General features: G+C 39.4%; 1 protein-coding gene across 10 annotated transcripts in view; it reads left to right on the top strand.

The window, feature by feature from the left end:
* The window catches only part of LOC106877675 (uncharacterized), a 123,725-nt gene that overhangs the window by 99,811 nt on the left and 8,344 nt on the right, over positions 1-15,570 (top strand). For all 10 annotated transcript variants that reach the window (XR_008266439.2, XM_089338889.1, XM_052975337.2 and 7 more), the window contains one exon: positions 10,757-10,839. Coding sequence is in view for 9 of the 10 variants with exons in the window: in XM_089338889.1 (XP_089195015.1) it covers positions 10,757-10,839 (83 nt within the window). In the remaining variant the exon portion in view is untranslated. The remainder of the gene's footprint in view (positions 1-10,756; positions 10,840-15,570) is intronic.

Genomic DNA, 15,570 nt, shown 5'->3' with positions numbered 1-15,570 from the left:
CTGTAAGTAAATCTAGATTTCCATGCTACAACATCCATGGCTTCTTAAATCCTGGGGCTTTGGCTTCATCCTTCATGATGTACATTCTGGAAGACATCTTCCAGAACAAGCCAGTCTCATCCATATTGAAAACCTATTCCGACTTGTATCCCTTGTCCTCAATGATGTGCCTTGAGGTTTCAAGGTACTTCTTGCAAGCTTCTTTGTCAGCTGATGCTGTCTCTCCATGCAGGGAAGCACACTTTATTTTAAACCATTTCTAGAAACAGTCATTCCTTGCTGGCTTGAAAATCCTCAGGCTCCGGTGCTGTCAATGGTCTTGGTTGCAGTTCTTTGGTACCTTCTACTCCGTCTCCTCTGTCAAACTGCTGGTATAATTTCAGCACTTTCTCACAAATGATGTTACCATTCAAGGAGATGTTTTTCTCCTTGTGTATTGCACCAGTATTATTTGGGCTGGCGATGACAGATCAAAAATATATACAACATGAGACTGAACGTTAATTTTATACCAGTGCTTTTTTAAAAATCATCGCTTCATTTGATCATACACATTGTTTATTTCAACAAGATAATTTTTAAGGTCGTAAGACAATATAGCCTCATTGAAATTAGGTTACTTGCTGGTTCCTCTCTCTTATCATCAACATCATCATCATCATCATCATCATTATTATTATAGTATAGATTACTGTATCTAGTGGTAATACAAACTAAATTTTTCAAAACCATAATTATTTTTAATCTCTGCTCAATCTCCCATTGGTGATATGCGAATATTAGACAAAACGAAGATTTTGTAGGTTATTTTGGGAAAAACTGCGTCCAGTAACTCTCTCGAGTATTTTGTTGAGTGCTGTGTTTTTTGCAGCATGTTATTAAAGCCCTATGATGCCGCCCAAATGACCTACACCTTCTAAGGCTCTTAGCAGTGAACCTAAGTGCCAGAAAAAGGTTATGACTCTCCACAAGAAGGTACATCTACTGGATATGTTCCGGGAAGGTAAAAGTTATGTTGAAGTAAGTCGCTATTATGTTGTCAATGAAAGCACCATATGCTACATAAAGAATGAGGTGACGATCAGGACTACTATAGCAGTAAGTTTCTGTGGAAGTGCCAAAAACATAACAATAGTGAGAAATAAGCACTTCATCAGGATGGAATCTGCCTTGGCATTGTGGATCAGTGACTGCAAGGAGAAAAACATCTCCTTGAATGGTAACATCATTCGTGAGAAAGTGCTGAAATTATACCAGCAGTTTGACACAGAGGAGATGGAGTAGAAGGCACCGAAGAACTGTAACCAAGACCATTGACAGCACCAGAGCCTGAGGATTTTCAAACCAGCAAGGAAGGGTTTGACCGTTCCTAGAAACGGTTTAAAATAAAGTGTGTTTCCCTGCATGGAAAGACAGCATCAGCTGACAAAGAAGCTGGCAAGAAGTACCTCAAAACCTCCTGGTACATCATTGAGGACAAGGGATACAAGCTGGAGTAGGTTTTCAATATGGATGAGACTGGCTTGTTCTGGAAGAGGATGCCTTCGAGAATATACATCATGAAGGACGAAGCCAGAGCCCCAGAATTTAAGAAAAACAGAGTAACGCTAATTGTGGGTGGCAATGCTACTGACTTCATGATGAAACCAGGATTTATCTACAAGTCTGTGAACCCAAGGGTCTTCAAAAATAAGAATAAAAACCTGATGCCTGTCCACTGGATGCACAACCCCAAGGCCTGGATTGCCAAAAGTCTAACTTTGAATTGGTCCCACCAATGCTTCATCCCTCAAGCCAAGAAATACCTCCAAAATGTCTGTATGAAATCCAAGGTGTTGCTTCTTATAGATAATGCTGATGGTCACTTTTTGGATTTGAATCATGAGTGAGTCCAAATCAAGTTCCTCCCTGCCAACACCACCTCCCTCATCCAACCTATGGATCAAGGCATAATCCATGCCGTCAAGGCACTTTACACTTGGAACTCTCAAACACCTTGTGGACACATTGGATTCAGACAAGAATTTCAAGTTAAAGGAGTACTGGTGTAACTTCATGTTCTTAAAGACATGTAAAAAGAAACCCTCATCGCATGCTGGAAGAAGATGTGGCTAGAGTGTGTCCAGGACTATGAAGGCTTCTTACCTGAAGATATTCAGCACGAGGATATCAACAATGCAGATTGAACAATATAGGGATTCCATGCTTCCGCAAGGGAAGGCGGAACCTATATGGTTCAATCTCTCCAATTGAAAAATCCATTGATGCTGCCATGCAGACATATAAAATTCTCCTTACCACCATGAAGAAACCACGACAGCAACTTCCTATCACAATATTCCTCAAGCCCACCAAAAAAGCCTTGCACAAAGATGCAACATCTCCTAAAACACCTGGAGAAGAGGTATCACTCGAAGAGCTTTAAATCTTCTTTGCTGTGCAGTTATTATCTTCATTATTTTCACCATCATTATCTTAAATCAATATCATTCATTATTGGTGATTAACCGTACATTTTACTTTATTTTTTATTAAATTATTATTATTATATATAACGTCATATTTTGATATTTATAGGCATTTTTATGGACCACGTCCAATATTCGCAGATTTTCACTATTTGCAGGAGGTCTGGGAATGTAACCCCTGCAAATACTGGGGAACTACTGTACATATATATTATCATTTAATGTCTGTTATCCATGCTGGCATGGGTTGGACGGTTTGACCAGGGCTGGTAAGCTGAGGGGCTGCACCAGACTCCAGTCTGATTTGACAGTTTCTGGATGCCCTTCTTAACACCAACCATTCTGAGAGTGTAATGAGTGCTTTTACATGCTACCAACACGGGTGCCATTTATGTGACACTAGCATCAGCTACATTGCTTCCGTGAAATCCATTGCTCGAATGTTGCTTTTTACGTGTCACCAGCACAGGTGCCAGTTATGTGACACCAGCATCGGCCACATTGCCTCCATGTGGCCCAATGCTCGAATGGTGCCTTTTACATGCCATATTTTTGTTGGATATGGTCAGTTTTACCATAAAACAGGTAGAATATTCAGACCAGATATGGCTGGATTAAACACTAAAGGGTTGAAAAGATATTGTAGGTTGGTGTAAGAGGCTGAATCTGGTTAGTTTTAACATAGAATATTTGGACCAGATGGGGCCAGTTTAAATGCTAAAGAGTTTAGAAGAAGAAAAGGAAGCAAAATTTTGAGAGGGAAAGAAAGAGGTGGCAGATAATTTAAAACTGATCCAAGTCCTTTGGCTATGGACTTTCTTTTATCGAATTTGGGATGATGAATAGCAGAGATTTTGAGTAAAAATAATCAACAAAGAAAATAAACAATAAAATCTTGTTTAAAAAGAACAAAAAAAGGACCAAACAAGCTCTCAATTGAGGATGAAGAATCCATTGAGGTGGAAGAGGAAGATTTGGAAAAAGTGAAGGCAAAAATGCATATGCAGAAAACAGTGCAAATTACTCTATGGTGCAAGAGTTGCAGGGTTTTGCTGCTGTTTTTATTGTTGTTGTTGTTGCTGCTGTTACTACTACTACTACTACTATTACTGTTATTGCTGTTGTCGACAGTAAACAATAAGAATGACAATGATGACTATGATAACCACCATGATCACAACCAGGATCAGTGTTGGGTATATATACAGTGGGGGGGGGGGGAATAAATATTCGTACATGTCAAAATTCTTTATTTATTTAATTTCTAATGAACATAAATGGGATATACCAATACTATATTTGCATACACATACATAAACTAAGAATATGCAAAAGAAACTAATAAATTACAGTAACTAATGAATTTATATTCAATTATAAATATTTAGGGGTGAAAAAAGTATTCATACAGAATAAATTTATGATTTTCTATGCCACAAAATACTGTTAAAATAATATTTTTTTTACTAGAACTTTCTCATTTGTTCCAATCTTATCAATAGTCATTTTTAAGTGTCAAAACACTAGCTTCTTCATTCAGCACTGAGACAACATAAAGTAGTATTGTAATAATGGCAAAAAGTAAAGAACTCACAAATTCAGTGAAAAACTTAATTATTGAACAGTGGAAAGCAGGTAAAAGTTACAGGAAAATATCAGAGACCCTTTGTATTCCATTTTCTACCATATCTTCATTTATTCAAAGATATAAAAAATCAGGAAATGTTGAAAACAGAATAAGATCCGGTGCACCATGCAAGATTTTCCCTAGATCTTCAAGAAAAATGAAGCAAAGAATCGAAAACACGCAATGATCACCAGAAAGGAGTTGCAAGAAGATTTGTTAGCTTCAGGGACTAGTGTTACACTATGAACTTCATAGGAATGAACTGAAGTCATGCTCTCTTAGAAAAACTCCGCTGTTGACTAAAAGGCATAGAGATGCCCGTTTAAGATTTGTTTATGAACATGAAGATAAATCTGATACGTTCTGGGAAAATGTTCTATGGACAGACAAGTCGAAAATTGAATTGTTTGGACGAAATTCGCGTAGCCATGTTTGGAAGAAAGATGGTACCGCCTATATGGTGATAAGCACAATTCCTACCATAAAGTTTGGAGGTGGCAACATCAGTGTGTGGAGTTGTTTCTCTGCAAATGACACTGGCAATTTACATGTGATAGATGGTAGAATGAATGCAAAGATCATCATCGTCGTTTAACGTCCGCTTTCCATGCTAGCATGGGTTGGACGATTTGACTGAGGACTGGTGAAACCAGATGGCTACACGAGGCCCCAATCTGATTTGGCAGAGTTTCTACAGCTGGATGCCCTTCCTAATGCCAACCACTCAGTGTAGTGGGTGTTTTTACATGTCACCCGCACGAAGGCCAGTCAGGCGATACTGGCAACGGCCATGCTCAAAATGGTGTATTTTATGTGCCACCCGCACAAGAGCCAGTCCAGGGGCACTGGCAACGATCTTGCTCGAAAAATTTCATGTATCACCCACACAAGAGCTAGCCCAGGGGCACTGGCAACGATCTCGCTCGAAAATCCTACGACGGCCCCGCACAAGAGCCAGTCCAGGGGCATTGGCAACGATCTTGCTCGAAAATCCTACGACGGCCTCGCACAAGAGCCAGTCCAGGGGCACTGGCAACGATCTCAAACGAAAATCCCATGAAGGCCAGCCAGGCGGCACTGGTAACGGCCACGCCCAAAATGGTGCATTTCATGTGTCACCCACACATGAGCCAGTCCAGGGGCACTGGCAACGATCTCGCTCAAAAATCCTACAACGGCCCCGCACAAGAGCCAGTTCAGGGGCACTGGCAACGATCTCGCTCAAAAATCCTACGACGGCCCCGCACAAGAGCCAGTTCAGGGGCACTGGCAACGATCTTGCTAGAAAAATTTCTTGTGTCACCTGCACAAGAGCCAGTCCAGGGGCACTAGCAACGATCTCGCTTGAAAATCCTATGACGGCCCCGCACAAGAGCCAGTTCAGGGGCACTGGCAACGATCTTGCTAGAAAAATTTCTTGTGTCACCTGCACAAGTGCCAGTCCAGTGACACTGGCAACGATCTCGCTTGAAAAATTTCATGTGTCACCAGCACAAGAGCCAGTTCAGGGGCACTGGCAACGATCTCGCTCGAAAAATTTCATGTGTCACTCGCACAAGAGCCAGTCCAGGGGCACTGGCAACGATCTCGATTGAAAATCCCATGAAGGCCAGCCAGGCGGCACTGGCAACAGCCACGCCCAAAATGGTGCATTTCATGTGTCACCCGCACATGAGCCAGTCCAGGGGCACTGGCAACGATCTCGCTCGAAAATCCCACGATGGCCAGTCAGGCGGTACTGGCAACAGCCACGCTTAAAATGGTATATTTTATGTGCCACCCGCACAAGAGCCAGTCCAGGGGCACTGGCAACGATCTCGCTCGAAAATCCTATGAAGGCCAGTCAGGCGGTACTGGCAACGGCCACGCTCAATGGTGTATTTTATGTGCCACCCGCACAAGAGCCAGTCCAGGGGCACCGGCAACGATCCCACTCGAAGGTCCATACACATGCTGTGGGCACAAGTGCCAGAAAGGCGACGCTGGGCACAGGTGCCATCACGATTTCGATTTCGCTTGCCCCAATAAGTTTTCGCAAGCTGAGTTTCGTGTCCAATGAAGGAGACGGCGTTGGCATGGGTGCCAGTTGTCGAATTTAACTCGATTTCGATTTCACTTGCCTCAACAGGTCTTTGCAAGTGGAGTTTAGTTTCCATTTTGGTTTGGTGTCCAATGAAGGAAGGTACGCATAAGTGGACTGGCTGAGGCTATAGATTTAGGTCTCACTTGGCTTGCCGGGTCTTCTCACGCACAGCATATTTCCAAAGGTCTCGGTCAGAAGTCATCGCCTCGGTGAGGCCCAATGTTCAAAGGTCATGCCTCACCACCTCATCCCAGGTCTTCCTGGGCCTACCTCTTCCGCAGGTTCCCTCAACTGCTAAGGTGTGGTACTTTTTCGCACAGCTATCCTCATCCATGACCATACCAGCGCAATCGTCTCTCTTGCACACCACAACTGATGCTTCGTAAGTTCAACTTTTCTCTCACGGTACGGATACTCTGTCTAGTATGCACACTGACATTACACATCCATTGGTGCATACTGGCTTCATTCCTTGTGAGCCTACGCATGTCCTCAGCAGTCACGGCCCATGTTTCACTGCCATGAAGCACAGCTGTTCGTACACATGCGTCATACAATCTGCCTTTTACTCTGAGAGAGAGACCCTTTGTCGCCAGCAGAGGTAAGAGCTCTCTGAACTTTGCCCAAGCTATTCTAATTCTAGCAGCTACACTTTCACCCCCACTGCTAATTTGGTCACCAAGATAGCGGAAGCTATCAACCACTTCTAGTTTTTCTCCCTAGAATGTGGCAGTTGTTTTCTGCACATTTACAGTGTTTATAGCTCCTGAACATCTGCTACATACAAAAACTAACTTCCTAGTTAACCTTCCTTTGAGATGTACCAAAATATTTTGAACAATAATTTATGAGACTCTGGAGAAAAGCTCCAGCTTTGTGAAGGGTTGGTTTTAGAACAGGATAACAATCCTAAGCACATGGCGAAGTCTACCAAAAAATGGATTGTCGATCACAATATAAAATTATTAGAATGGACAAGCCAGTCACCTGACTTGAACCCCATTGAAAATTTGTGGCGTTATTTGAAAATTAAAATTCATTCAAGAGCCCCAACATGCATTCCAGATTTGAAGAAAATTTGTCAAGAAGAACGGGAAAAAATTCCTAAAGAAACATGCGAGTCATTGATTAAGAACTACAAGAAGAGATTGGTAGAAGTGAAACTGAATAATGGTTATGCTACAAAGTATTAAATCAGAATTATCGGTTATTTATGTTCTGTACAAATACTTTTTTCACCCCTAAATATTTATAATTGAATATAAATTCCTTAGTTACTATAATTTATTAAGTTTCTTTTGCATATTCTTAGTTTATGCATGTGTATGCAAATATAGTATTGGTGTATCCCATTTATGTTAATTAGAAATTAAATAAATAAAGAATTTTGACATGTAGAATATTTATTTCCCTCACTGTATGGTGTTGCCATCCGGTTTCACCAGTCCTCAGTCAAATCGTCCAACCCATGCTAGCATGGAAAGCGGACGTTAAACGATGATGATGATGATGATGATATATATATCTGTCTATACATCTACTATTCATCTCACGATATAAAATAAAGAGCACATCATAATGTAAGAAAAACATTAAGTATTAACTTGGTATTCTTTTATTCTATTTTTGTCATATTTCTCTATTTGGTAAGTAATTAATGATGTAAAACTAAATGCAATTCATAAATGCTGTTTTACAGAGCATTTAATCCCATGAAACACATCTTAAGACAGGGTCAAAATACGAATCACAAACATGCAAGCATCTTATATAAATACCAAGAGATACGAGAGAATGAGGTGGGGTGTAGGAGGGGGTGGCATGGAGTGTAAACTGTAGGTAATAACAAGTGTATACAGTGGCATAGATATCAATATGAGGTCACTTTCCAAATGGAACATGGAGACATAGATCAAGTTGTTTGATCTGTACCAGGCACAGGAAGAAAACCAGACCAGCAGGCAAAGATGGAATTGTCGGAAGGGTTATAAATCATCATGTTGCAAAGGATTTGCTGGCATACATCAAGATAAATCCAGCCACATATATACAAGGAGGTACTGAAAAGCTCCTGGCTTTAAGGGTATCATCAAAGGCCTGGTTGGAGGCCCAACCTTCCAAATTCTTTTACAGGACTTAGAAAAACTGAATAAGGGTGTGAATTTGAGAGGGGAATATGTTGAATAAAATCACAATGAACTGATCCTCCTGTATTTTCTTTTACCCAAACCCAGGAACTTTTCAGCACTCCCTCGTATATTGAATACTACATTATTTAGTGCATGTTTTCATTTTTTTAACATGGTAAAGTGTGATTAACTGTTGTAATGTTTCCCAGGTCAGCTCTGATCAAACAGATCTATCTTCAAAAGCATTCCAACCATGACCATCTAATATTTGAGAAATTTTGCTGCAGTTTCTTGTTCAGCAGCTGTGTTTAACATTAGGGTGTATTTAATACATGTCTTTGTGGGATGGGCAGGGGAGGTGTAATAGTGGGTAGAAATATAAGTGCATTCAGAGTTAGGGTAGATGTGGTTTGAAAATTTCTTTTAACAGTTAATGGTGTCATTAAGTCATCTGCAAGGTTTGCCTGTGCATAGTGTCAAGGCTGACTGATCCCCACCTCACACACACAGCTGTTGAATCTTTTGACTATGAATGGACAATGTAGCTACGAGGAGTGAAAAAAGTGAACCATTTAACTGGTAACTGAACATATACATATATATATATATATATATATATATATATATATATATATATATATACACACATACACATACATATATATACACATATACATATACATCATCATCATCATTTAACGTCCGCTTTCCATGCTAGCATGGGTTGGACGATTTGACTGAGGACTGGTGAAACCAGATGGCTACACTAGGCTCCAATCTGATTTGGCAGGGTTTCTACAGCTGGATGCCCTTCCTAACGCGAACCACTCAGAGAGTGTAGTGGGTGCTTTTACGTGTCACTCGCGCGAAGGCCAGTCAGGCGATACTGGCAACGGCCATGCTCAAAATGGTGTATTTTATGTGCCACCCGCACAAGAGCCAGTCCAGGGGCACTGGCAACGATCTCACTCGAAAAATTTCATGTATCACCCACACAAGAGCTAGCCCAGGGGCACTGGCAACGATCTCGCTCGAAAATCCTACGACGGCCAGTCAGATGGTACTGGCAACGGCCACGCTCAAAATGGTGTATTTTAAGTGCCACAAATATAAACACACACATACACATGTGTGTGCATGTGATGAGTTTCTTTCAGTTCCTATCTACAAATTCACTTACAAGATTTTGATTGGCTCAGAGCTGTAGTTGTAGATACTTGCCCTAGGGTTAGGGTAAGCCAAAATCACACAGTTGAAAAGTAAACTTCTTAACTACATGACCATGCCTACAGCTATATATAATACTATTTTGTTTAAGATACTGAATATCATATTAAAGCAACTGAATTGTATCTTACAATTCAATTACTTTAACCTTTCTCCTCTCTTCTAATGAGCTAATGTGTTTAGGGAAAGCTATATTACTTGTTCCTCCTTTCAACTCTGTTTAATTAAAAGCTGTCAGGATTTTAAAACTTTTTTGAAGGGATTTCTTTTTAATAATTTGGTCTGAAGGAAGAGGTTGTACTTGTCTTTGCAAGCTTTCTAGATCCTCTAGACGTCTCAACTACTGAAATTTCTTTGTGAAAATCAAACATGTGAATGCGTGTTTATTAATTAATAAGTGGAAGGTAAACAGCATCCATGACATTTGCAGGTATTGCAAGTTTGAAATGGTTGATGTTACATTGAACATATGTGGGCAAGTCCAAGGAGTTGTAGTTCTGGGTTGGGATGACTGGGGCATAGTGCTTAACATGAGATCCAAGGGAGAGAAATAGTGTATAAAATATGAGAGTAGGAGGAAAAAAATGAGTGCATAATGAATGGTCTGGGGGATTGAGGTATGCAACAACTTCTCACAGAGTAGAAGGTATTGTGGCAGCAGTAGAAAACTGATAGAAAACACAACACAAACAACATCTATGTGAACTGGTAATTATAGTGATAGTGTGGTGAGTAAATGTGCTTTTGTCAGTCAAATAGTTTTCTTTTAAATATGTTCTATGCTTAAATTTGCATAAGAGGCAGTAACCAGGATTAATAGATCACTATTACTACTTGAGCTGAGCAGAAGATCAAGGATGAAGTATTTTCTTGGTCTGGCAAGATGGGATTTGAACACATCAGCTTTAATTGAGCAGATTTATGATTAAAGTCATTCAAGCTATAACCATTGCATATGGGTGAGAATTTTGAGATTCATTTTTTAACATTTTTTCTCAAGATAATATGTATCACAGACTACAACAATTCCTTTGTTAAGATGATAGTTTCAGAGAGATTTAACTACTATTTCTGACAGGCTCTCCCTTCTTGGCTCAAGTTCACTGATTGTATGATCGTTTGTGTGTGTGTGTGTAATCATTTCTCTGTGTGCAGTTTTGTAAACATGTAATTTTGAAACTTAATTTAAATTTGCTTGTTCTACAACCATATCTTTTCCTAGTTAACAGATATAGGGGATATAAATTCTGGTGAAAAAGATGTACTGAAAAAGACCTTTAACAGGCTGGACACAGATAAAGATGGGTGAGAATTTTGAAATTTTAAAAATCTATTTATACTATCATCATCATCTTTTCCCCGTCCTCCTCCTAGAGCAGTGGGTTCATTACCAACACCAAACGTGTGTGTATGTATGAAAAGTATACACATGGTTCTGAGTTCAGTTCCACTGCATGACACCTTGGGCAGGTGTCTTCTACTATAGCCCATCTGACCAACATATAGATGGTTGCAAAGATTGCATTGGATGCAGCATATAATATTGGATGAAGTGCAGGAGGTGTTCCGGATGTGTGTTGGTTAGATCCAGTGAGGGAGGTGGTGTTGGCAATGAATGGAGAAGAGAAGGGAGCTACGGACCAGTAGGTCACATGGGTTGTGGGTGCATTTGAAAGAGGGCAAGGATGGATTGAGGTAAATAGGGAGGGTGATGAGATCTAGTTGGAGACGATGGAAGGCCTGTAGGATCCTCTGATGAAGGGATAGGATGGAGGGGTGGAAAAGGAGGGGAAGGGAATATATATATATATTTGTGTGTGTGTGGGCATGTGATATGAGTCCATAAACACTTATAAAACATCCAAGAGTATATTTTTTCCCTCTGAAGATATTATGCTCAGGTCAAATAAATTTAATATTTACTGAGTATTAATTGCTGTAAATAATAAACAATTATTAACTTCCCAATCTCTATTTTCTTTTTCTTCTCTTTTATATATCTATGTATGTATATATGTACATCATTTTTCCATCTTAAACTGAGCATCAGTCTAATACATTCACTGTGTATGTCCTTTTGTTGTTTTTGTTTTTACTTTCAATTTGCCTATATGAGTGGGTGCTGAAAAGTTTCTGGCTTTGGATAGAAGAAAATACAAGGAATCAGTTCATTATGATTTTACTCAATGTAGCTCCCCGCTCCTCAGATTCAGATACTTATTGCAGTGATCCTTCAGTTTTTCTAAGCCATGTAAAAAAAAACTCGGAATGTTGGGCCCCCAACCAGGCCTTTTGTAATACCCTTAAAGCCAGGAATTTTTCAGCATCCCCTCGTATATATACTGTGATTGCTTTGGGTAGCACTGATCATGCCCTTTGATATCAATACCAAGTATATGTGTGTATGTATTCTTTTAATTTTGTTTGTTGCTGTTCTCAGCATCATTATTATTGTTGTTGATGTTGTTCTTGCTCACTATTATTTCTCTCATCTTTCTAGGAAATTTTATGACCAGTTTCATTGATAAATGTTTTAGGTTTTTAAATTATTTTTCCTTTGTTCTTGTTTTGAAAATTAGAGTAGTAAATCTATAACTATAGTATAGCTGAGTTTGTGAATGTGTGTGTGTGTTACATCTATAGAAATCCACATATTCCACTTTTTCGTAAAATTTTTTACATCAATGGAATTTTCTCGATGTGAACTTTCCAGTGCAGTAATTAGATTTTTTAAAATTCCGTTTACTTTGTGTGATTTAAAGGAGATTTGGCTGTTGTTTCCAGCAACTTTTATATTTCTTCCCTTCTACCTGGAACGGCATTCTTACACACGCGCTCAACATATAATATAGAGAGTAAGAGTAAAAGTGGGAGAGAGAGAGAGAAAGTGATACATACAAAGTCATAGATTAAACTTTCCTCTCAGTATTCTTTACCTATTTTTCATAACATTGTTACGTAAAAACACACACAACCACACATACGTGATCTGTGACAACAACATACACATTGCTCTCGTTCTCTATTCATTTCTCCCCCTCTTCCTCTCTTGCTCTCTCAAACGCATACACGTGCAAGTAAACACAATCATTCACAAAAATATAACTCCTGTTCATCAATGTGGCATAACTACACAGTTGTACACTCCGACTTTGGAAGGGCATAACTTTAAGAAAAATGAATATTTTTTAATGAAATTTTCTATGCATATAGTATTTATTATGTAGATTCCGAATATACAAAAATTTTCGGTGAAAGTGTTTTGGGAGGTGGGTGGTGGACAATTTTCGGAAATTCCACCGTGAAATATTCTACAAATATACCTTGATGTATGTAACATTTCGAGCATGTAGGAATTTTGAAGGAAACAGCTGCAGGTTATTTTCGAGAAGTGTTCCCCACTCGGTGGTGTTTCAGAGCAAGTCGTCCATATTTGTTTCATTTTTCTCTATTATGTGCATATGTGCATCCGTAGATTTCTAATGAAGTAATTAATAGGCAGTGAAAAGAAGCCATCATAAGAAAACTTTTAACTACCTCTATTCCTTTCTCCCCTCTCTCTACCTCTTCCTCTCTCAAACGCATACACGTGCAAGTACACAATCATTCAGTAAAATATAACTCATGTTCGTCAATGTTTTGTTAATATACCACGATTTTCACTAGGGTGTTGGGGTTAGGGTTAGGATTAGTGTTACGGTTACGGTTTTAGGGTCAAGGTTAGGGTTTTAGGGTTAGGTTTAGGGTTAGGGTTAGTGTTAGGATTAGGTTTAGGATTAAGGTTGGGTAATCGTGCGGGTGTTAATCTGAAAAATTACAGATATGTGAAAAGTACCGACCCTGCCATCTGTTATAACTTTTGTTGTTCTGTTTGATATATACATAGATTATGCCTACAAAGAAGAGAGTTTGCTGGGGAAAGAAAGCAAAACTGTGTAGCAAAAGATCGCCAGCAATTGCCGTCTTAGCTCCTGCGAAAAGGGATTATCCTGCTATGTATAATCAGGGTATCGCAAAAAGTTGTTTTGCACAAGCATTTCTATAGCCAATTAGATGGATGAAATTTACGTACGCTCAATAATTTTACGCAAAACAGCCTTTAGACTTTCCCTATTAATTTCATCATCTTTTGAATTATGAACATATTTACATCATAAGGGTTTTTTTGTTGTAAGGCTTTCTTTTTTAGTTGATTTTCACTTAGCAAGACTTATCGTAGATGGAGTAATAAGTCACACCTGGACAAGGTCAGGTTATACTGCTAGTAAATTAGTAAAGACAAGGCATTTTTTAAAGAAGTTTCTAAGTCTGAGTGCACCATTCTTCAAGGGGTCCACATTGGAAACTACTGGTCTAAAGCACAATTTTTTCATGAGCCCTGAAAAATTACTGTGGTTCCCCAGTTTACTAGATTGCATCCATAAACCCCCAAATTCTTATATGGATCCCAGTTGAGAAGCTCTGTTTTAGAACTATGTGGGCATTGTCTGTTTTTCTTCCACTAGAGTGTCAGGTTGACCAATACTTTGTGAGTGAAATTTGAAAGGTGGAAACTTTAAGAAACTGTGGTGCATGTATGTATTTTCCCTGTCCTGACATGTGGACACTAACCAAAATTACCATCATACAAATGTCATCTTTTTACAATCTTCTGCAAAAGCAAACCAAATTATTGAGCAGTTTGTTGCAGTATGTAGATATAAGGGTTGGCTGAAAAGTCCATGGGCTGACCAAGTCACTCCCAAGGAATGTGACCAAATGAGGTTTATTTTTCAGTATAGTCTCCGTTGCAGTCCACACACTTCTTCCATTGGTGTTGCAGTGCTCGGATCCCATTGGTGAACAAACTTTTATCCTGTTGGTCACAAAAATCAACAACAGACATGATGTCATCATTACTGCAATGCTGGTTCTCAGTCGAGTGGTTTTTCATGTTGGGGATGATAGTCAAATGGGGCCAAATAAGGACAATAAGGAGGGTGATCAATCAGTTCAAAACCAGTCATGCACAACATCCATTGAAACCAAAGAGTTGTGTGCTGGAGCATTGTCCTGATGAATCAAGACCCCTTTCATCAGTTTTCCTGGGCATTTGATCTTGATAGCTCTTCATAACTACTTCAGCAAGTTGGCATAGTACTCTCCATTGATGGTGTGGCCCTTCTGAAGATAGTCAATAAACAATGCTTTTTGTATTCCAAAAAGCTGAGGTCATTACCTTCCCTGCAGATGAAACAACTTTGGCCTTCTTTGGAATAGGTGAAGAGGAGTGCTTCCACTATATGAATTTTCTTTTCGTCTCTGACTCAAATTGGTAAATCTGACACTCATCATGAGTTTGGAAACATTAAAGGAAACTAGCTGGATCTGCCTCAAACAATATCAGGTTTTCCTGTGATGTGATCAGCCTGGTACACTTTTGATCAGATGTTTGAAGACAAGACACCCACTGAGCAGAAACCTTCATCATACCAAGTTCATTGTACTGAATATTCTTTATTCTCTCATGGGATATGCTAACAGCATAGACTATTTGATTTATAATCAATCACCTGTCATCTTTCACCTTGTGGGGAACACAATGTTTTCCTCAGTGGTGGCATTTGCAGGATGTCCAGATTTTGAGTCACCTTTAAGACTCTCCCTTCCTCTCCTAAATTCAGCTGCCACTGTGTATGAGCTGGACATGAATGTACAAGTGGTTCAAACATTTCCAAAACAGCTGACAAAATGTCAAGAGTGACGCATGTTCTGGAAAACTTGCAACCAGCAGAACTAATGCAAACATCTCAGATGTAAGTGCAGCTGTTGGAAAGACTGTTGATTCACTGTGCATGAATTGGAGGATGTGCACATTAGTTAGTTCATTTCAGTTTATTCTCACTGAAGATTTGGGTATGAGACATGCCAAGTTTGTACCAAAATTGCTTTCAGTTGCAGTAGTTTTTAACTAAGCACAACTTTTTCCTTTTTCCAAAAATTAAATCCCACTTGAAAGGAACAAGATTTCAAGATGTCAAGGAAATCCAAGAGAAT

Source organism: Octopus bimaculoides, chromosome 21 (genome assembly GCF_046866305.1).
Source record: "Octopus bimaculoides isolate indiv1 chromosome 21, ASM4686630v1, whole genome shotgun sequence".
NCBI classification, from domain to species: Eukaryota; Metazoa; Mollusca; class Cephalopoda; order Octopoda; family Octopodidae; genus Octopus; species Octopus bimaculoides.
Note: the sequence above shows the minus strand (reverse complement) of the source record. Positions and strands in the feature narration are given on the sequence as shown.